The 19,259-nt window shown below is 49.7% G+C and overlaps 1 protein-coding gene across 3 annotated transcripts in view; it reads right to left on the bottom strand.

Annotated features, from left to right (window-relative positions):
* LOC147635504 (ubiquitin-like-specific protease ESD4) overlaps positions 1 to 19,259 on the bottom strand; it is an 85,023-nt gene that overhangs the window by 20,544 nt on the left and 45,220 nt on the right. For 2 of the 3 annotated variants that reach the window (XR_015266660.1, XM_086802808.1), the window contains exon 8: positions 15,313 to 15,385. The exons of the other annotated variant lie outside the window; for it this stretch is intronic. Coding sequence is in view for 1 of the 2 variants with exons in the window: in XM_086802808.1 (XP_086658934.1) it covers positions 15,313 to 15,385 (73 nt within the window). In the remaining variant the exon portion in view is untranslated. The remainder of the gene's footprint in view (positions 1 to 15,312; positions 15,386 to 19,259) is intronic. 3 annotated transcript variants of the gene reach the window in all.

Below are 19,259 nucleotides of genomic sequence, written 5' to 3'. Positions count from 1 at the left end.
ATATAGTCAATTCGAGGCATCGGGAATCTGCTCTTGATAGTCAGCTTGTTGAGTGCACGATAATCGACACACAACCGAGAAGACCCATCTTTCTTCTTGACAAACAAGATCGGTGCTGCAAATGGCGACACGCTGGGGCATTTGAAGCCAGCTTGCAACAATTCTTGGAGTTGGCGGTCCAACTCCGATTCCATTGTCTTAGAAAGGCGATACGGAAACTTGCTCGGGGGTTCCGAGCCTGGGAGGAGGTCAATCTTGTGATCCTCTGGTCTGGACGGGGGGAGCTCGGGAGGGAGACTGTCCCGAAGAAAAATCTTCTGGAACTTTTCATGGAGAACCTAGTACTTCTCGGAAGCACTGGTGGCCACCGTCTGGGCTGTTTGGATGTAAATCATCGCACACTGTGCGCCTTTCCTGACTGCTCGCTTAGCCTGCAAGTGGCTTATGAGCGGAAAGTTTGGAATACCTGGCTCACACTTAATGGTCACCGGGGTGTTTGACACATTCCGATCGATCTGGAACGTGTGCTTGTCCCACTTGACATCAGGAAGAAACTTGTGAAACCACTGGATACCCAAAATTATGTCTGCTCCTACAAGAGGGGCAATCATAAAGTCACGCACAAACTCTATGCCCTGAATCACTAACTTAGCACCTAGAGCTTCATACTTGACGCTCGTTGTCATACCTGTGCTAAAACCCTCCACCTGTTTGTCCACCGGAGTCAGCTCGAAACGGGCACGCCTAGCGGCCTGTTCCGTGACCACATCCTCCGTGCTGCCGCTGTCAAACAAGACAACGACTCTCTGGCCACCTATGTAGCCAAAGGACTTGAGCAATTCGTTGCGCTCATACTCCTGGTCATGGGCGCCCTTCTGCTTATCTTCGAGGTCTCGGCTAATAATTGCTCCAACTAAAGCACCAGGGGTTGAAGAACTAGGGGTAGCCGCTGGGGTCTGTGTGGGAGCTGTGCTCACCACGGAAGGTGTGCAGGCGGCGGCGGCCTTTGGAGGCTTCTTCGTACAATCCCGAGAAGTATGTCCTTTTGTGTGACAAAAGAAACATCTACCCTCCTTCTTGTACTGAGAAAGCTCCTCAGCACTCAACTTGCCACCTGTCTTGCCTGCCTCCGCTTTCTGGTCTGGAGTAAGCTTAGACGCATTGTTCGAGTTCTTGGAGCCAGAGGCTCCCGGGCTCTGTCCTGGGAAAGACCCCGTCTGGTTTTGGCTTTTGCCCCCCGAGGCGTTAGCCTTGGGAGAAGCCGGCTGGGAAGTTTTGGGCTTGCCACCATTGTGTTTCATTTCTGCACTCTGCGCAAGCGAGAGTGCGTCCTCAAAGGTGGCTGGCCTTAACATACGCACCTCCCATTGGATTTGCGTGTCCAGGCCATACAAAAACTACCCTTTCTTGTCCGAATCAGATAAGCCTAATTGTAGACACAAGGTCGAAATTTTATTGGCAAACTGCATTCTGACGCGCTCCCCTGAACTCGTCTTCGAGTCGCTCAAGGTAGTGGGGCGGTAGAAACCGCTGCTTAAGGTCGCGGACGAACTCGTCCCACACATAAGCTGCCATACCTGCTCTGGTGTGGGCATGAGCCCACTCAGTCCACCAAGGAATGGCCTCACCTTCCAAGTACCAACTAGCTAAGATCACTTTGTCAATATCTGTTTTCCTAACTGCGGCAAAGTAAGCTTCAAATTGATGGAACCATGAATAAAGAGTAGTGGGATGAGTTTACCATTATACTTACTGAAATTCATTTTCTCGGGAAAATGATAAGAGGGCGCCGCCGGTGTCAATCTGGCGTCCAAAGCTCTGAGGTAACGCTCGTGTTCCACTCGTCGCATGGCGTCGTCTTCTCGTTGTCGAATCTCCAATGCACGCATCTGCATCTCAAGCAAGGAGCTTGGCTGCGGCTGTGACCCCTCGAGAGGGTCCCTGTGACGAGGATCTGGTACCTGGGGTACGGAAGGAGAGGGAGGAGGAGATGGAAAACGCGACGCTGGAGAGCGAGAACGCTCCTCCAGAGCCAAAATCCACGCCTTTTGCTCATCCAACTTGGTTGTCTGGTCTGCGATTGCTCGCATCATCTGCTAGACCATGTCTGTGACACTCAAGCCGGGTGCCGTCGCTGGGCTGCCTGGTGCACTCTGGTCCCATGGTTCTGGTTCTCTCTCGTCGCCAAAGCTCGCCATAGCGGGAAAATGCAATTCCTTTCCGGAACGTAATCTGACCATCCACTATCTGTGTGGGAGACTTCCGGAGGCTTCCGGAGGCTAAAAACCAACCGTCCTTCGAGGGACAGGAGTCACTCCGAAAGGGGTAGTCCACCGGCGTCTAAAAACCAACCACACGAGCGAAAAAAATTTCTGGTTTTCTTTGCTGAATCTTTGTCCTTGAAGTAGGCTCTGATACCACTGTAATATGCGGAAGCTTCGAAGAAGGATCGGTACTTCAAAACTCAGAAATCAGCACTCTTTTCGCGACGGAATTAACGCACAAACTGAAAGGAGATGTGCAGAAAATACAGAGAGAAGGGGGAGATGGAGAGGACACAGTATTGGGTCCCAATTACCCTCTGTAGGGCCCCCACCACGGATGGTGTATTTGCTTTATTAGAATGATGTAAATCTGAAAACAAATACAAAAAACTTGACCTTTTCTTGGCTGGAAAATCCTGCCCTTGACCTTCAGAAGTCCACCCCTTTGCTTGGCAATCTCCTTGGCTTGACTGGCCCTTGATTGGCTTGAGCACTTGGTGAAAACTGAGATGAATGATGGGATTTAGGCCTACCCTATTTATACTCCTCCTCAGGAGCAGTCGGCCAGCTGAAAAAACAAGCTATGTCCCACGACCGATGAAATTCAGCAATAAATGCTGAATTAAATCCCAAAAAATAGTACCTTTTTTCCCTAACAGGCTGAAAGTGATGCGCCTGCTTCTAATTGGCTGGACACCACTTTTGTCCACAATCCCAAGGCTGGGCAGCTTGTATGGGCTGCCCCATACATGCCCTACAGCCATACAAAGGCTGTAATCTCCTGGAGATTGCCTTATCTGTGCCCTAGGGCTGTCCTACAGCCCCTCCATGGCTGGTGGGTTCAGCCTGGGCCTTCTTGGCCCTCATGGGGGTGGTTCTAAACCATTCCCATGCCCACACTCAGATCCGGGGTAGTCCTATGGGCTGGCCCCTTGTCCTAAACCCAATCTACTCAGTGATCTGGCATCCGGTACCATACCAGATACACAGAACCACTGACATCATTCTAGAGGGAGACTCACAGCGCGGACTGGCACTGTTTCATGTGCAAGACAGTGCACACCTAACCTTGGACTCATGTGCAGGACAATGCACACCTGACCTCGGACGACTGAGATGGATCCCTGGCTGACTCGTCCCGGACTGGGCTCACATGGGACCAGTTCACCATCCCAGGTCTTGCACCTTCTGTACAGAAATGTCTACGTGGCATCCAAGTGCGGGATGCACGTGACACAACAAGAGCCTGGCAGAGTCATCTTTGATGATGATGGACATCATGGACAACAACCAAGGGCTGTAAATCAGCCATTACAGCAGCAAAACCAGCCCTTAAATGGTGCTGAAAATGGTCCAAATGGACAGCTAGAGATGGCAGAAGATATCCCTATGGATATGCCATAGCTAGAGGAGATACCGGGCATGATTTTTCAACCTTATGGCATGGAACAAGAGCCACCAATAGGTGATATGCAGGCTGGACAGCAACCTGCAAATGATGGTCATTGGGTACGGAGGTCCACAAGACCCTCCAGAGCCCCTGACAGGTTTGTTCCAGGGGTTGACTACTTGATGCTTACTGACTGTGGGGAGCCCTCATGTTATAAGGAGGCTTTACAGAGGGCAGACAAGGCTCTTTGGGAGCGTGCCATGAAGTCAGAGATGGATTCTCTGCACAAAAATGGAACATGGAAGTTGGTGCATTTGCCTACAGGCAAGAAGGTTTTGCCATGCAAGTGGGTTTACAGGCTCAAAGTTGCACCTGATGCAAAACCAAGGTACAAAGCCAGGTTAGTGGCTAAGGGCTTCAAGCAAGAATATGGTGTGGACTTTGATGAGATCTTCTCTCCAGTGGTCAAAATGACCACACTTAGAGCTGTATTAGCTTTGGTTGCTCATGATGATCTGGACTTGATTCAGATGGATGTGAAGACTGCTTTTCTTCACGGTGATCTCCATGAGGAGATATATATGCAACAGCCAGAGGGTTATGCAGTGAATGGAAAGGAGAAGCTTGTATGTAAGCTGAAAAAGAGTCTTTATGGGCTCAAACATGCACCAAGGGAATGGTATCATAAATTTGATACATTCATGAAATCCCAGGATTTCAGGAGAAGTGACATAGATCAATGCTTATACACCAAGAAAGCTTTGGATGGCAGTCTATTGATACTCATCTTGTATGTTGATGATATGTTGATTGCCGGGAAATCTCGTAAAGAGATGGATGCCTTGAAGAAGAGGCTGCATCAAACCTTTGATATGAAGGATTTAGGTGATGCAAATCACATTTTGGGTATGCGGATACTTCGGGACAGAAATCAGCATGTGTTGTATTTGTCTCAGAAGGAATACATTGGCAAAGTTTTGCAGAGGTTCAATATGGACGGGGGGAAGAAGACTAGTACTCCTTTGCCTCCATATGTGAAACTCAGTGCTATGGACAGCCCACAGTCGGATAGTGATAGGGCTGATATGGCCAAGATTCCGTATGCTTCAACTTGTGGCAGTCTCATGTATGCCATGGTTGCTACTAGGCCGGACATTGCATTTGCAGTGGGAGTGGTTTCTAGATACATGGCCAAACCTGGCAAGAAGCATTGGGAAGCAGTGAAAGGTGTCATGAGATACCTGAAGGGCACACAGGATATGTGCATATGCTTTGGCAAACAGGATGCATTAGTGCATGGTTACACGGATTCGGATTATGCCGGTCATCCAGATAACCAGAAGTCTACTACCGGTTATGTGTTTACATTCACAGGAGGTGCTGTGTCATGGATATCCAGGATGCAGAAGTGCACTGCCTTATCTACTATAAAGGCCGAGTATATTGCAACCACAGAGGCTTGCAAGGAGGCATTATGGCTATCTCGGTTAGTGGTTGATTTGGGTTATACAGGGGATATTCCATTGTTGCATTGTGACAGTCAGAGTGCCATCCAGTTGGCAAAGAACCCTGTCTTTCATGCAAAGACGAAGCATGTGGATGTGAAGTATCACTTCATCAAAAACAATCGTAGCTCGCTGAAGCTCCCGCCTCCACCCTGCGCTGCGCACCCATCGCCTCCCTCGCGTTCCTTCCACCCCCGCCTGCCATCGCTTCTGTGCCCCCCCCCCCTTCTTCTCGCCGTTGCGCCCCGCTGCTGCGCCTCCCCCCTCGCCATCTCGTCCCCCCCCTCCTAGCCTCTTCGTCTGTTCGCCCCCCCCCCCCCCCCCCCCTCTTCGCCTGTTCGCCCCCCCACCCTTTTTCGTCTGTTCGCCCCCCCCCCTCTTCGCCTGTTCACGCCCGCCTCCCTTCAGCAGCGCCCCGCCCCCCCTCCCTTGCGCGTTGTTGCCGCCCCCCCCCCCCCCCCCCCCCAGGGCTTCTCCTTCGTTTTTTTCGCCCCCTTCCCTCCTCTTTCGTGCTGAGTTTTCACCCCCAGGGGGTTTGGTTTTTTCATTTTCATCCGGTCTTCCGCCTCTTTGTGTGCAGCCCGTTTCTTGCAGGATTTCCGCTTTCGCCTCGCCTTCGCCTGAGCTTCAGACTCTAATGGAGACTCCTCTCGCCTCGCCTCAGAGGGACTCATCCGCAGCCCCCTCGCCCGCCCCCGAGGACATCCCCATCAGGCTTTCTCTTTCGCCGGAAGAGGAAGCGAGCCTCACCGCAGAGGTGGAACGCCTCCACGCTCATTCCACCATCTGCCGTATAGTCGGCACTCGCCCCAGCAGAGGGGAGATCAGGGATCTTCTTCAGGCTCGCCTTCTTGCAGATGTGGGCAAGATCCTGGATGTACAGCTCCTAGGCCGGGGCCATTATCAGATCGAGTTTCGAGGCCGCCCAGAGCGTTGCCAAGGTCCTTGCCACGAGTCCTCTGGACATCAGGGGTGCTCGGGCTTTCTTCAGACCTTGGCAGCATGGTTTTGACCCAGCAACGGCGGAGCAGGGAGAGCGCCTCTTCCATATTACAGTTTGTTTCCCTGGTCTCCGCCGGGAGTATCTTCCGCTCCTCTCCAGGCTCGGAGCATTGGTGGGCTCGGTACTAGAGACGGGCCCCTCAGCAGCTTCTGTGGTGGCCAGAGCAGCTGGGCTACCTTCGGTCAGAGTGTTGGTGTCTGACATCTCCTCCCTTCCTAAGGTCATTCAGCTACCTAGGATAGGGGGGGGGTGGATAGATCAGAGAGTGGAGTTTTCGGGGCTCCCGAACCAGTGCTTCATTTGCAGGCAGGTCGGTCATCTAGCCAAGGCCTGCCCTCGCAGGAGACCTCGACCCTCACCACAGCAGCAGGCTACTGATAGCCCGCCCACAGATTCGGCTCGACAGGCTGCCTCCGGGACACCTGCTCAGGCCACAGAGACCTCGGAGTGGCAGCCTGGACAGGGGCGCCGCCGAGGGAGACAGCCACAGCAGCACGCCCAGAGACCGCTGCAGCAGCAGCCACAGTCTCAGCCTCACTGGGTTCCCGTGAGGAACAGCTTTGCTCCCCTTCAGGAGGAGACCCCTGCAGCGACTGAGGACCAGGAGATGCCAGCACCCCCTCCCCCACCCCCGTCCCCTCCCACCGCCTCGCTTCCACCTTCGCCTCCTCCCGTCTCCGCTCCGGTTTCGGCAGCGGCTCCCTCTCCACCTCCCTCGCCTCCCCCTCCTCCCCCTCCGCCCGCCTCACCTTCCCGGGAGGCCCTGGCAGTTCCCTGGCGCTCACCTGCAGTCCGGAGAGCGCTGAGCACTGACCTCGCTCGAGCATCACAGAGGAGACCTATGCCGATTAGGGCCTCACGGATTTCATCTATCCGCAGTCGGCTGAGTCGCCTTGGCATTAGACAGCGCTCGGAGGCTTTTGATTATACCTTCACACGGCTTTTTGGAGCAGAGGGCCCCCATGAGCCAGCACCCATCCGAGTTCATGTAGTGATACCTCCGGCCCGCGGGGAGGAGGCACTAGACTCAGCGGTGGCCTTCTCGTTCCCTCTATGTGGACCTTGTGACCGGGAGTGGACTCTAGAGCTCGCTCTCAGCACTTTGAAGACTCAGGCAGTTGAGTTTTCTCATCACATGAGCGATCTGGAGGTGACAGATGTGATAGGCCGACTTTGGGAGTTGGCTCATTTTTTCTTGGATCCCGGGAGTGTGGATACCTCAGGGATTCGGCATTTGGTCGTGCGCATAGTGGCAGACTTGGCACGCGACCCTGGATATGTGAGTATACACGAGGTTGCTCTGTCAGAGCAGGAGGCAGTCGCCATTGGCCACAGCCACTGGCGCCTGATCCGGGATTCTTGCAGTACACCGGGTGGGCAGATTCGCAGCCGTTCGGATGGGGACTACTCTCCATCCAAGCCGCTTGCGAAGGCCCGCCGAACGGCTGAGACAGCATCCACCTCAGCAGGGCATCCATGAGGATCATCTCATGGAATGTACAGGGCCTTGGCGGAGCACACTTTATACGCTATCGAGGTTGCTTGAGGCAGGAGCTTCAGAGATGCTTGGTTGGTGGCAGCATTGATATTTTGATGATGCAGGAGCACCACTTGGGTGAGAGCAGGATCCGGAGATATGGTTCGGTGATGCCTGGTAGATGGGACACTTTTTGGTCTGCAGGGTTTGGTCCTTTGGGTGGACAGGGAGGAGTATGCATGGTTATTGCAGATGTATGGCGGCAGGCCATTGTGGATCGAGGGATCATTGTGCCTGGTAGAGCACAGTATGTCATTCTGAGGATGCATGATGAGCTATTGGGTGTGCTCAACATCTATGCGCCCAATCATGCTAGTGCCAGAGCAGAGTTCTGGACTGAGGTTACAGATGCATTGCCAGAGGCCGCACATTGGTGTGTTGGGGGAGACTTCAACATGCTTGAGGACCCGGCAGATAGGGTGGGAGGCAGTCATGTTACAGTGCACGGCACGGAGCTTGCAGCTTGGGACCGGTTTTGCATGTCACTGAGGATCACTGATGCATGGCAGCATGGGCTTTCTCCCGGTCTCAGGACAGTCTTAGTTTCTCTCGGTCGGATCGCCGGCAGGGAGGGACTAATCTATCACGGATTGATCGCTTTTATGTGGGCGACCGGTTAGGGGAGCGAGGGGGCTCCGTCGGCATTCTCGCTGGCACCTCATTTTCAGATCATGCGCCAGTTATATTGACATTGGAGGAGGGGACACGGGAGCCCAGCTTGCAGTTGAGGATCCCAGAGAGGGTACTTACAGATCCCAGTCTCGCTGAGGACATTGAGAGGATCTGGCATGATAGTCAGTGCTCTGACCAGGATGCAGCGGGCCAGTGTGCCCAGGGACTCATTGATCTTAGCTCTTTTCTACACGCTGCAGCTTTGACACGACTGGGAGAGATTCGCAAGCGGGAGCAACGGCTGAGACGCAGCCTTGCTTCGCTACAGCGCCTTCTGGAGCAGCAGCCTGCATGTGAATGGGTGGCGTCCCAGCTAAGCCAGGCACGCCAGGAGGTTAGAGAGGTAGAGGAGCAGAGACATGAGTTTTACTATCGTCGTCAGGCCTCTCAGTGGACGCAGCTTGGTGATAGAGTGACTGGAGAGTTTTTTGAGATCACTGGACCCCGTCGTGCGCGAGCAGGAGTCCGCCAGCTTGGTAGACCGGATGGATCGGTAGCTACTGAGCTCGGGGAGATCAGAGCCATTGCTACTGCATTTTATAGTGACCTGCTTTCAGCGGAGCCAGCCACTGAGGATCGAGATGTTTGCAGGCAGACTGTGTGGGCCCATGTGCAGAGGAGGGTCACAGACCATATGCGTACAGTTCTAGGTGCGCCTCTGTCAGAGATTGAGCTTGCCGAGGCCTTGAGGGTCCTGCCGCGACATAGTTGCCCAGGGGAGGACGGACTGACGCCGGCCTTTTTTATGCGCTATTGGGACCTTTTGGGGCCAGGCCTCCGCAGGGGCTTTCAGCATGTTTTGGACACTGGGGTGATGCCGCAGAGCTTTTCAGAGGGCTTGATCTATCTTATCCCCAAGGGGGAGGGAGTATCAGATGACATTCGGCATTGGAGGCCTATTACGATCCTCAATACTGTCTACAAGGTCTTAGCAAAGGCCTTGAGTTTGAGGATCCAGCCCTTCCTGGGGGAGTTGATTCATGCTACTCAGACAGGATTTGTCAAGGAGCGCAGTATCCTTGACAACATCTTTACTTTCTGGGAGGCGACGGCCCGAGCTAGATTTCTTGGCGAGGACTTGGTTGTGATGCTTCTCGATTTTGAGAAGGCATACGATAGAGTTGATTGGGGTTTCTTAGAGGGCACTATGCTTCGCCTGGGCTTTGAGCCAGGATGGATCAGAGGGGTGGCAGCTCTGTATTCCACAGCTCGCAGCCAGGTGCTGATTGCAGGAGGACGGGGGCCGAGTTTTGAGCTGACCAGATCAGTCCGTCAGGGTGTCCTCTCGCCCCTTTCCTTTTTCTCTTCTTTGCGGAGGCTATGAGTATGTATTTGACGGCAGAAGAGGTTGGTTTGCGAGGACTGCTGCTCCCAGTCCGGGGGGAGGACCTGCTTGATGCTGAGTTTGCAGACGACACGGGCTTATTTTTGCATGGCCATGAGGCCAATCTTATTCGGGCTGAGCAGTCGCTCCAGGTTTTTAGTGCAGCTTCGGGAGCACTGATCAATTGGCGCAAGACAGTGGCCTTTTGGATCAGTAGCGCTCCCACTCCGGCATGGAGTCCGGACCCCGGTTTTAGATGGATTCCTCCAGGCACAGCAGTGCGGTATTTGGGATGCCAGATTGGCCTAGATTTGTCACCTGAGCAGCAGATTGCCCCGCTTCTTCTGAGCATTCGAAAGAAGCTATTGTATTGGAGTACAGCTCGACTATCCTTGGCTGGGAGGGTGGTGGTGGCAAATCAAGTGTTATTAGCGACCATGTGGTACATTACGTCTTGCTGGATTTTCTCGAGCTCTTGCATCAGCCAGGTACAGAGGCTGATCAGGAACTTTCTGTGGTCCGGGAGGGACGGTCAGCCAGCTCGGGCAAAGGTTGCATGGGCAGTTATTACACTTCCGCTGGCTCAGGGCGGTTTGGGCATTATAGATCCAGTCGATCAAAGTAGAGCCTTATTGGGGAAGCTTATTGTTCGGGGGTTGCTTCCAGGCGCTGAGCCTTGGAAAGAGCTCCTCTTGCAGCGACTGCAGGCTCGGGCGCCCCCAGCAAGGGGTACTTGGGCACCAGAGATTCGCTGGATCTTCATAGAGATGAGGAGGACAAGCCTCAGTAGAGGATGGGAGGACAGATTTGCTTTGAGTATCCTGAGAGCTTGGGAGCTGCTGAGACCGGGGCTCTCTCAGCGGCTTTCTTCTTGTGTTGAGGAGCGGGCCAGACAGCCACTCATCTGGAGCCCAGCGGTTCGCACGGAGCAGGGTCACATGCTGGGTTCTCGGCCTCGTCTAGCCTGGGGACCTTTAGCGGCAGGCCCAGCTCGTAGTTTTGGAGACTGGCAGGCTTTCTGCAGTCTACCAGAGGAGATCCAGGTGGAGAGGCTAAGTCACTTCAGAGGGGGGTTGATTATGAGGGATGATATACAGGAGGCACTCACAGAGGAGTGGTTCACGCCTCTCGAGCCAGTGGCCCCACGGTGGATGGGAGCCTTTACACAGTTGGAGATCCTGATTGCTGTCAGAGCTAGCACTGAGGATGGCAGATGCCTCTACTATGAGATTCAGGATGAGGCCAGACTCCAGAGAGTGGAGGTGGAGTTGCCTTTGGTTGCAGAGTGCACCTTTCAGAGGATTCGGATAGTGGCCACCACTTCTCGGAAGTGGCATATTGACCCCGACCCTGCTTAAGTGCTCCCGGATTGGCGCATATGGGCATATGCAACGCGCCCCTTGGCCCGGCTACAGTGGGACCCCGGGGAGTACGAGTGGCATGATCCTTATGCATTCCCTGAGGCCACAGAGATCACCTTTTTCCAGTATACTGTTCGGCTGGGGCGGCATATTTTGACGGCGAGGAGGACGGTTTCTCCAGCGGCAGCGGGGCATTGGCGACTACAGGGACTCTCACAGGAGTTCCTGGAGGATTTCTGGGCTCGGCTCTGGGCTAGTGGGCAGGCCCGCAGGATCTCGGCTTTTCAGTGGCTGGTCGCCCACAGGGGCTCAGCAGTTGGCACTTGGCTTGTTTACAGCGGTCTTCCGGCGGCCTGCGTCCGATGCGGCCACCCTATGGAGACACAGAGACATTGCCTTTGGGACTGCCCTCAGGCACAGCAGATTTGGCTGCGGATGCTGCGTATTCTGGCCCCCCTCTCTCCAGAGGGTATGTTTACGTGGGGTGCCGCTGCTTGGTCGACTTGGTCAGGGCCTGCTATGGGCTATGAGATGGAGCAGGGCAGTCAGGCCATCAGATTTATTAGGGGCCAGCCTCGCCTGGTTCCGGCACCGGATTTCTCGTCCGCCAGCTGGACACAGGAGAGGGATTTACGATGGGAGCTCCTCAGCAGCCTCACCATCTGGTTCACCTGGAGGGCCCGGTGCTTTACGGCCTTTGAGGGGAGATTGGAGCCACCAGCAGAGACTGTACGGGGGATTTGGCAGGAGTTGATACACACCCTGCGAGGACAGTACGACCGCATCCGGGGAGACTCGGATGAGGCGATCTTACGGCGCCAGGCCTTTCACACCACTTGGCGCTGTGGCCCTTTCTACACCTTACACACGGGATCCCCCCGTTGGCACTACAGGCCACCTGTTTGGCTCTTCCCCCCCCTATTGTATGATTTAGCCGCTCAGTTCTTTGTACTGATGCTTGTATTTTGCAACACCCAGGGGAGAGTCTCCCGAGCTGCCATGATGTATTCGCTGCTCTATCTCTCTTAGGAGCAGGAGAGATCTTTTGTAGCCCTTCGGGCGTTTTTTATATAACTAATGAAAGGATCTTTTCTCGGAAAAAAAAAAGAAGTATCACTTCATCAGAGAGGTGATAGAGAACAAGCAAATTCAGCTTGTTAAGATTCATACGGATGACAACCCGGTTGATCTGTTGACAAAGAGTTTGCCTCCGGAGCGGTTTGCTCATTGCAGACACTTGATGGGCATTGGATGAGGCCAGTTTCGCCTTGACATGGCCTTGTATATTATCATGTACATGCTGATTTTTCTTTTCCTTCATTTAAGGGCACTTTGCCTTAAGTGAGAGGTTGTTGGGGTAAAGGCATTATGCCCACCCTTATAGTGTGTACAAGCCCATAAGTTATAGTACATAGTACACTTAGTACTTTTAATGTACTAAGTGCACTATGTGTACTAGTGCAAAATATACATGTGTGATAGGGGAGTCACACACTCACACTTGATGAGTTGACTTATCCCCACTTCTCTGTGTGTATGTCTCCCACATGAAACCCTAATTCTCCCATTCACCTCATGCCAATGACGACATTCCAAAGCCCTTTGGCAACCAACACATAATGCATCATATATATCCATAACACGCAGTTGATCCCGTCAAGCTTATGCTCAGCAATACATCACTGCCTGCCATTTCAGCCTGCAAATAACTTATCTCTGACACAAAATGCAAATATCCCAACTCCCTGCAGATAGTGTCAATCCCACTTAATGCAACCGAGATGGCTACCAATAGATCACTAAGCTTGCAAAGTGTATGAACAATGACAGTGTATAGAGTGCGGAAATGTTAATTGGCAAGAATATAAAAATCGATGATAATGTTGACAATGTTGTTGAATCTGTTGATGAGCTCAAAGATGCTATGTCGAAGACGATGATGGCCCTATCTACACACCAAATGCTGTTGCAATGCAAAAAACCCAAAATCGAACAAAGACAGTTCAAACTGAAACTCCTCCGAGATGTCTACGAAAACCTTATAACATGCAAACGCACCTGAAACGTGGTGAAACTTTATTAACAACACACTACATGGCATACCTTCTCCACCTAAGAGACCTACTGTGATACCAATTATTGAAGTGGAGATCAAGGTAGCAAAACACACATGATGCAACAAGTAAGGAGAGAGATAGAAGCACAACACTCAAAGTAGCTTGATGAGAATGAGTGAAGTACAAGTGAAGTGACATGATAAGGTCACTTATACACACTCATAGTGTGTACATACGCTCGTGAAAAACAAAACCTCCTAAAGAGGGAAAAATGTCTCGGCCCATTATTAGCCTACGTCCATACATCACTACCACCATATAAATGGCTATAACTATGGTGTTGTCATTAAACTTCTCGCTTAGTCAAGCAATTCACTACTATCCGAATGGTGTCATGCCCTCTATCTGTCCTAGGCAATCCAACATTAAAGTCCATGGAAATACCTTTTCATTTCTTGCCAAGAATCTCTAACAAATGCAACAAGCCACCCTGCCTAAGATAGTCGGCCTTATTGACTTGGCATTGTTAACAATGATGCACATATTGCTCAACAATTGTTCACATCTGTGGCTAATAGAAATCTCTCAAAGCCTCCGCTCCTCCATCTATTGGACTTTCTTTTTAGAAGACGCCCTCGTCAACGCTAGTGCGGAAGCCTATTGAAATAGGTGCCGATCTGCTAGTAAAACATATCCATCATTGTCAATCTCTTCTTAGCAAGATCAGTTGGTTTGAGCATCGTTGCACGATCCAAGTTGGCAATGGCAGGGAAGTTCTCCCTCACTTTCTCCCCATAGAGTATCCTAGGCATGATCCAATTTGTACTAAAGGACTTCCTCCACATTGCTTTCTAGGGTTGGCTTAGGCATCTACGCCAACTCTTCTTTGCATTTTAGCACCTAGACTTGGACCACTTTGTCAGCGATTCACACAACAAAATCTGAGATTCTTGCAATGGAATTCTTCCAAGATCACCTATGGACAAGCACAAGATTAATCCAGATTAGGGTTCCACGGGGCTAGCTCGCAACCCAACCATAGATTCCCTACACCACAAGATTTCCCCCTAGCATAGGGACTAAGGCTTTGTCCATACAAACCACACACCAATCAGCCCTGGTGCCCCATACTACCATGACCTGCCCTAAGGGGCACCATACGCATCAAAGATGGACAATCGGGAGTGGGTTGCACCCATGGTCTAGGCACAAACCATCTTGTCACAAGACAATACAATAGAACAATACACTCACCACGTAGCCCTTATATAGCTTTTTCCAATAAAAACTATACTTAACTTATAAGTCATTTTATAAACTTTGTAAGCCTTAAATTAAGTCCGTGAGATCCATTTCAAAGCGTGAAAGATCTCTGCACTTTCACGTCCATGAAAATGGTCTGTGGGCAAAAAAAAATTAAACTTAAATTTAATTAAGTCCATGAGATCCATTTCACGATGTGAAAGGTCTCTCCACTTTCACATCCGTGAAAAGGGTCCATGGACAAAATAAATAATTAAATTTAATTAAGTCTGTGAGATCCATTCAAGAGAAAATAGCTGAAATGTTAGACCTGCAGAGCCACCACAAAGCCCCGCTTTCAATTATTTCCCCAAACTAAGCTTCAATTTGGTTGACTCAATAGTAAGAATGTGAGTTCTATAATATTATTTACGAATACTACATGCATAATATTCTTCATGTTCTTCTTCTTAGTTGGCCCAATAATTGAGTTTTGTTGTGGTCTATTCCACTTCAGGTTTATTTTCTAAGTTCACTTTTCTATCTTATTTGTGGACTTTATTGCTTTCTCCGTACGGGCACACTAATTCTCATTTCAATAGCTTCACTTCTTCAATACGTTTTGGCCATCCTAATTACTTTCATTTTCATGAAATCTCACATTTTTATGCTTTTTCTCACTGTTCGACTACTTGATTTAATGTCTTTGCATAATACTTAGGAGAATGCTAAGCTCATCAAATCCTCCCACAGAGACTGAGTGGATTTCCTGTAACACTAATCAGCATCCATCTTTATATCCTCTTCCAATCAAAACACTGAAAAGAGACATCCCCAAGCCTTTAGCAGACTTAAGGTTGAATATACTAGCAGATTGAGACAAAAGGCAGCAAACCCCGTGAAAACGAATCTAAGACAAAAGTGAGCTTTTTGCAACTTCAAGCTGTACAGGCTTACTTGGGTAAATTTTAAATGATCACCGCGACTGTAAAAATCAGCATACTTGATCATGAACATACCACAATCACACCTGAAGATAACAATAGAGCAAGCACAACAAAATTGTTAATAGTACATTCCACAAAGTCATAGTCCAAGAAACAATTCAAGGAACTTGTAATGTTTTTTAAGTCAGGATATATACACAAAATCTAGCTACACACGTAACAAACACATGCGTGCACAGATGAACATTGTAAATGAAGATGTAAATAAGATATGGGATGAAAAATCACACAAGAACAAACAGAGAGAAGAGGAGGAGGAGCAAAAGAGAAAAGAGAAGGGAAATTAAGAAGAGAGGAAAGAAAAGAAAACAGAAGGGGAGCGTAACATGGACAAGAACTGTAGGCCTTTCTCTTGAAAGTGCAAATGAGAAACAGAAGGAAAAATGCAAAGGAAAAACTTGAACTAACTCAAAAACACTCACAGATACCCAAAAAATTACGCATTCTCTGCAATTACATAAGGCCTGTCTGTCTAAAGAACAAATGAGTAACAAAGGGAAAGATGCAACATAGGACTTAACCTAACTCAAAAGCATTCACAGATCCCTAAAAAGCTAAGCACTCTAAAACTTTTGTGAGCATTTGTCCAACGTACAAGCCTGCAGGAGAATGGTTTAAGATTGAAAATAGAGAGAACCCTGAAAATACATTTGTGTCATGAACAACTGTCAAGGTTGCACTAAAGGAAGTTTGGTTCTTGAAACTCCTTTGCAACACAATACTGAAAATATACAGAGAAGAGGAAGACATGAAAGAGAAAATATACAAAAGAGGAAGACACAAAAGAGAATCACAACCAAAAACTTGAAACCTAGCCTACTATGTGATGCCAAAAACTTGAAACCTAAGCTACTATGTAACGCCAAACTGAATAGAACTGAAAATATTTACAAAGAATTATGCTAGAATTATTGAGAACTAGATGGCAATTTTGTGAAAAGTGCAAGAAACCCTTTTATTCCTCCCAAGCCTCCGACTGATTTGCTTTTATCGCTCCTGATAGGGCTGAATCTACTCGTGGCTGGCTACTCTAAAGAACAGAGAAGATGTGTAGAATGTGGAAAGAGGGATCTTACGCAAAAAGTGGGCCAGCTGTTAACTGCAATCACGGTAATCTAAAATGGCACATGCTTATCTTGGAAAAGCATGATCATCCCTAACACTCCACTTGGATCTGACTTGGAGCAACAGGAATCGGTACTACTACAACAGGATCTGACTTTGTGTGACTAGTGTGTGGAACGAGACCTCTCAGCCACTCAGGGGCTTGGTGCCCATGCATGAGATGAATGTACAAGCTTAGGCAAATGCGAGACTGTCCACTGCAATCTGTGCATTGCATTCCTTGAAATACAGTAAAGATTAGTATGTGTTTATACACCCGTGTAAAGGCCAAGGGCTTGGAGGATGCCTAGAACCACCACTGGGGACAAGTATGTGTGCATTGCTAAAGCTACATGTGAACACGTGGTAAATATTGTAAAACCTTTTATTCTTGGGAACATAAGTTTGTTTTGAAATATGTTCACACCACACTTAATAAGTGGACAGGCACCTGTTAGGTTTAGGGTTAGCAGCCTGCAGACAAGGCACTCATAGGGTGCGGCAGATTCAGTCGTGAAACTCTTTGGAGAAGAGAAATGTGCCACTCAATAATGATAAGTGTTGTACACAAAGAAAGGACAAAGGAGGATAATAAGTACGACAGCTTGCCAATGCTTGGTACATGGGCAATGCATAAATCTACTCAATTGTGACACCCCATACTGAATGTTTGGCCACGTGTTACATAGGTAGATTGAGCATCCAACAGCCTGCTGATATAGTGTCTGATCAAAAGGCTCTCCAAAATCTTGAATGCTCAGAGTGGAATCTGTCTCAACTAGTGTAGACACAAGCTTACATTCCTCAAGATCAAACCTTTTAGTAGTCTCTGTATATACTTTGACTACATCATGACTATCCAATCATCACGCTGTAAGAATTAAATGCCAAAATAAAAATGCAACGGGCCCAAATCCAACGTCTCAAAAGAAGCTTATCATTCAGCCTTAAAGGTTGAAATCTTCTCAACATCGGCGCCACTGAGTAGCATGTCATCAATGTATAAAACAATGACCAACAAATTTCCTGACGTAGAGTGTGCTCTCTGTTGGACTAATAGAAAACCCATGAGAGACTAAGTATGCATGTATCTTCTCATACCATGCTCTGGGAGCCTACTTAAAGCCATGCAAAGCCTTCCATAACCTGCACACTTTGTGTTCCTCACCCTTCCGAACAAAACCACGAGGCCGAGAAACGTATACCTCCTCATGCAAATCACCGTTCAAGATGGCGGTTTTAATGTATAATTGATACACATTCCAACCATGATGTGCTGCTATAGCAATGATGGACCTGATGGTGGTCATACGAGACGTGGGTGCAAAGGTTTCATCATAATCTATGCCTTTCTCTTATGCATAGCACTTTGCTACAAGTCTAGCTTTGTATCACTCCTACCATCGTACTTTCTCTTGATCTTATAGACCCACTTCGTACCAATAGCTTTCTGCCAAAAGACAAGTCAACTAAATCCCAAGTGCCATTCTTCCAAATGGAATCATATTCTTGGTGCATGGCGGGCACTCAATTCTCATCCCCTTGTGCTTCATCAAAAGAGACTACCTCTTCATCACACAAGTTGCTCATAACAACATGATCCAAACACACTACAAATGCAATGTCCACTGAATGCAACCTGTATGGCTATTTTATTCACGAAGGCTCTTCTTCGTGAAAAGCTCCAAGCTTTCCGGAAATCTTTAAGCTTATTGCCTTTTGGGGATTGATCAACCATATCCTTGTACATGTTCACATCATCACTCTAGGGGGGTTTGTAGACATGTATGTCATGGGCAGTGGTGTGTGAACACTCTAGGACTAACTAGGGCACTTTTTCCCTCACTAGAAGGCTTTTTCCCCCGGCATGGGAACACCCTCTATCTCTTATTATTGGGGAAGTGGGTTTTCCGCTACTTACAAGACACTCAGTTCCTTTGTCGCAACCCTGTGAATTTGTACAGCATATCCGAACATTGGGCACGGTGGTCAGTTTGCAGGACAAGTGTGCAGGACATTTATTAAATGTGCACACTTGTGGTCTAGAGGACTCTAGGTATTATTATTAAGTTTCCCTTTTATAACCCCATGTGGGGGAGATAAATGTTAGGAGGGGACAAAGGGTTAAAAACCCATTAAAATCAAAGAACCCCTTTTTGGGGAGCATCGTGGCCCATTTGAGGGGAGTCGACTGCAACTTGAGGCATGTGTGCTTTTTGACGGGCTGGGAAGGCTGGCGACTGGCGGGCTGCAGAAAAGTGCAGGGCTGGACTGCACGTGGGTCTCTCTCTCTCTCTTCGCCCGCTGTTCTGTTCTGTTCTGCGCCCCCCCCTCCCGCTACCTGCCTGCGCCCCCCCTCCTTTCTCTATCTCTTCGCTGTTCCGCCTGCGCCCCCCTCTTTCTCTCTCTTCGCTGTCCCGCTACCTGCCTGCGCCCCCCCCCTTTCTCTCTCTCTTCGCTATTCCGCCTGCGCCCACCCCCCCCCCCCCCCCCCCCGCTGTTCTGTTCTGTTCTGGGCCCTTTCCCCACCCACCCTTAGCCAGGCCCCCAAGGCAGCAACATAACTCTCTCTCTCTGCTGAATCTCCTCTCTTTCCCTTTCCCCTGCATGACTTGACCCCCCCCTCCCTGTTGTTTTGCTGCTGTTTCGTGCTGCTGTCATGGATTAATTTTCAGTCCATTGGCTGTGGGAAGTTCTGCAAAAAGTCATGGCCAAGACCGGGTTTAAAGAGGAGCTCGTGAAGGTAGAAGACAAGCTCGGCACAATTATCAAAGAAAACAAGAAGATGGTTGA

Source organism: Cibotium barometz, chromosome 9, assembly GCF_041138505.1.
Source record: "Cibotium barometz isolate CiBa-2024 chromosome 9, ASM4113850v1, whole genome shotgun sequence".
Taxonomy (NCBI): Eukaryota; Viridiplantae; Streptophyta; class Polypodiopsida; order Cyatheales; family Cibotiaceae; genus Cibotium; species Cibotium barometz.
Note: the sequence above shows the minus strand (reverse complement) of the source record. Positions and strands in the feature narration are given on the sequence as shown.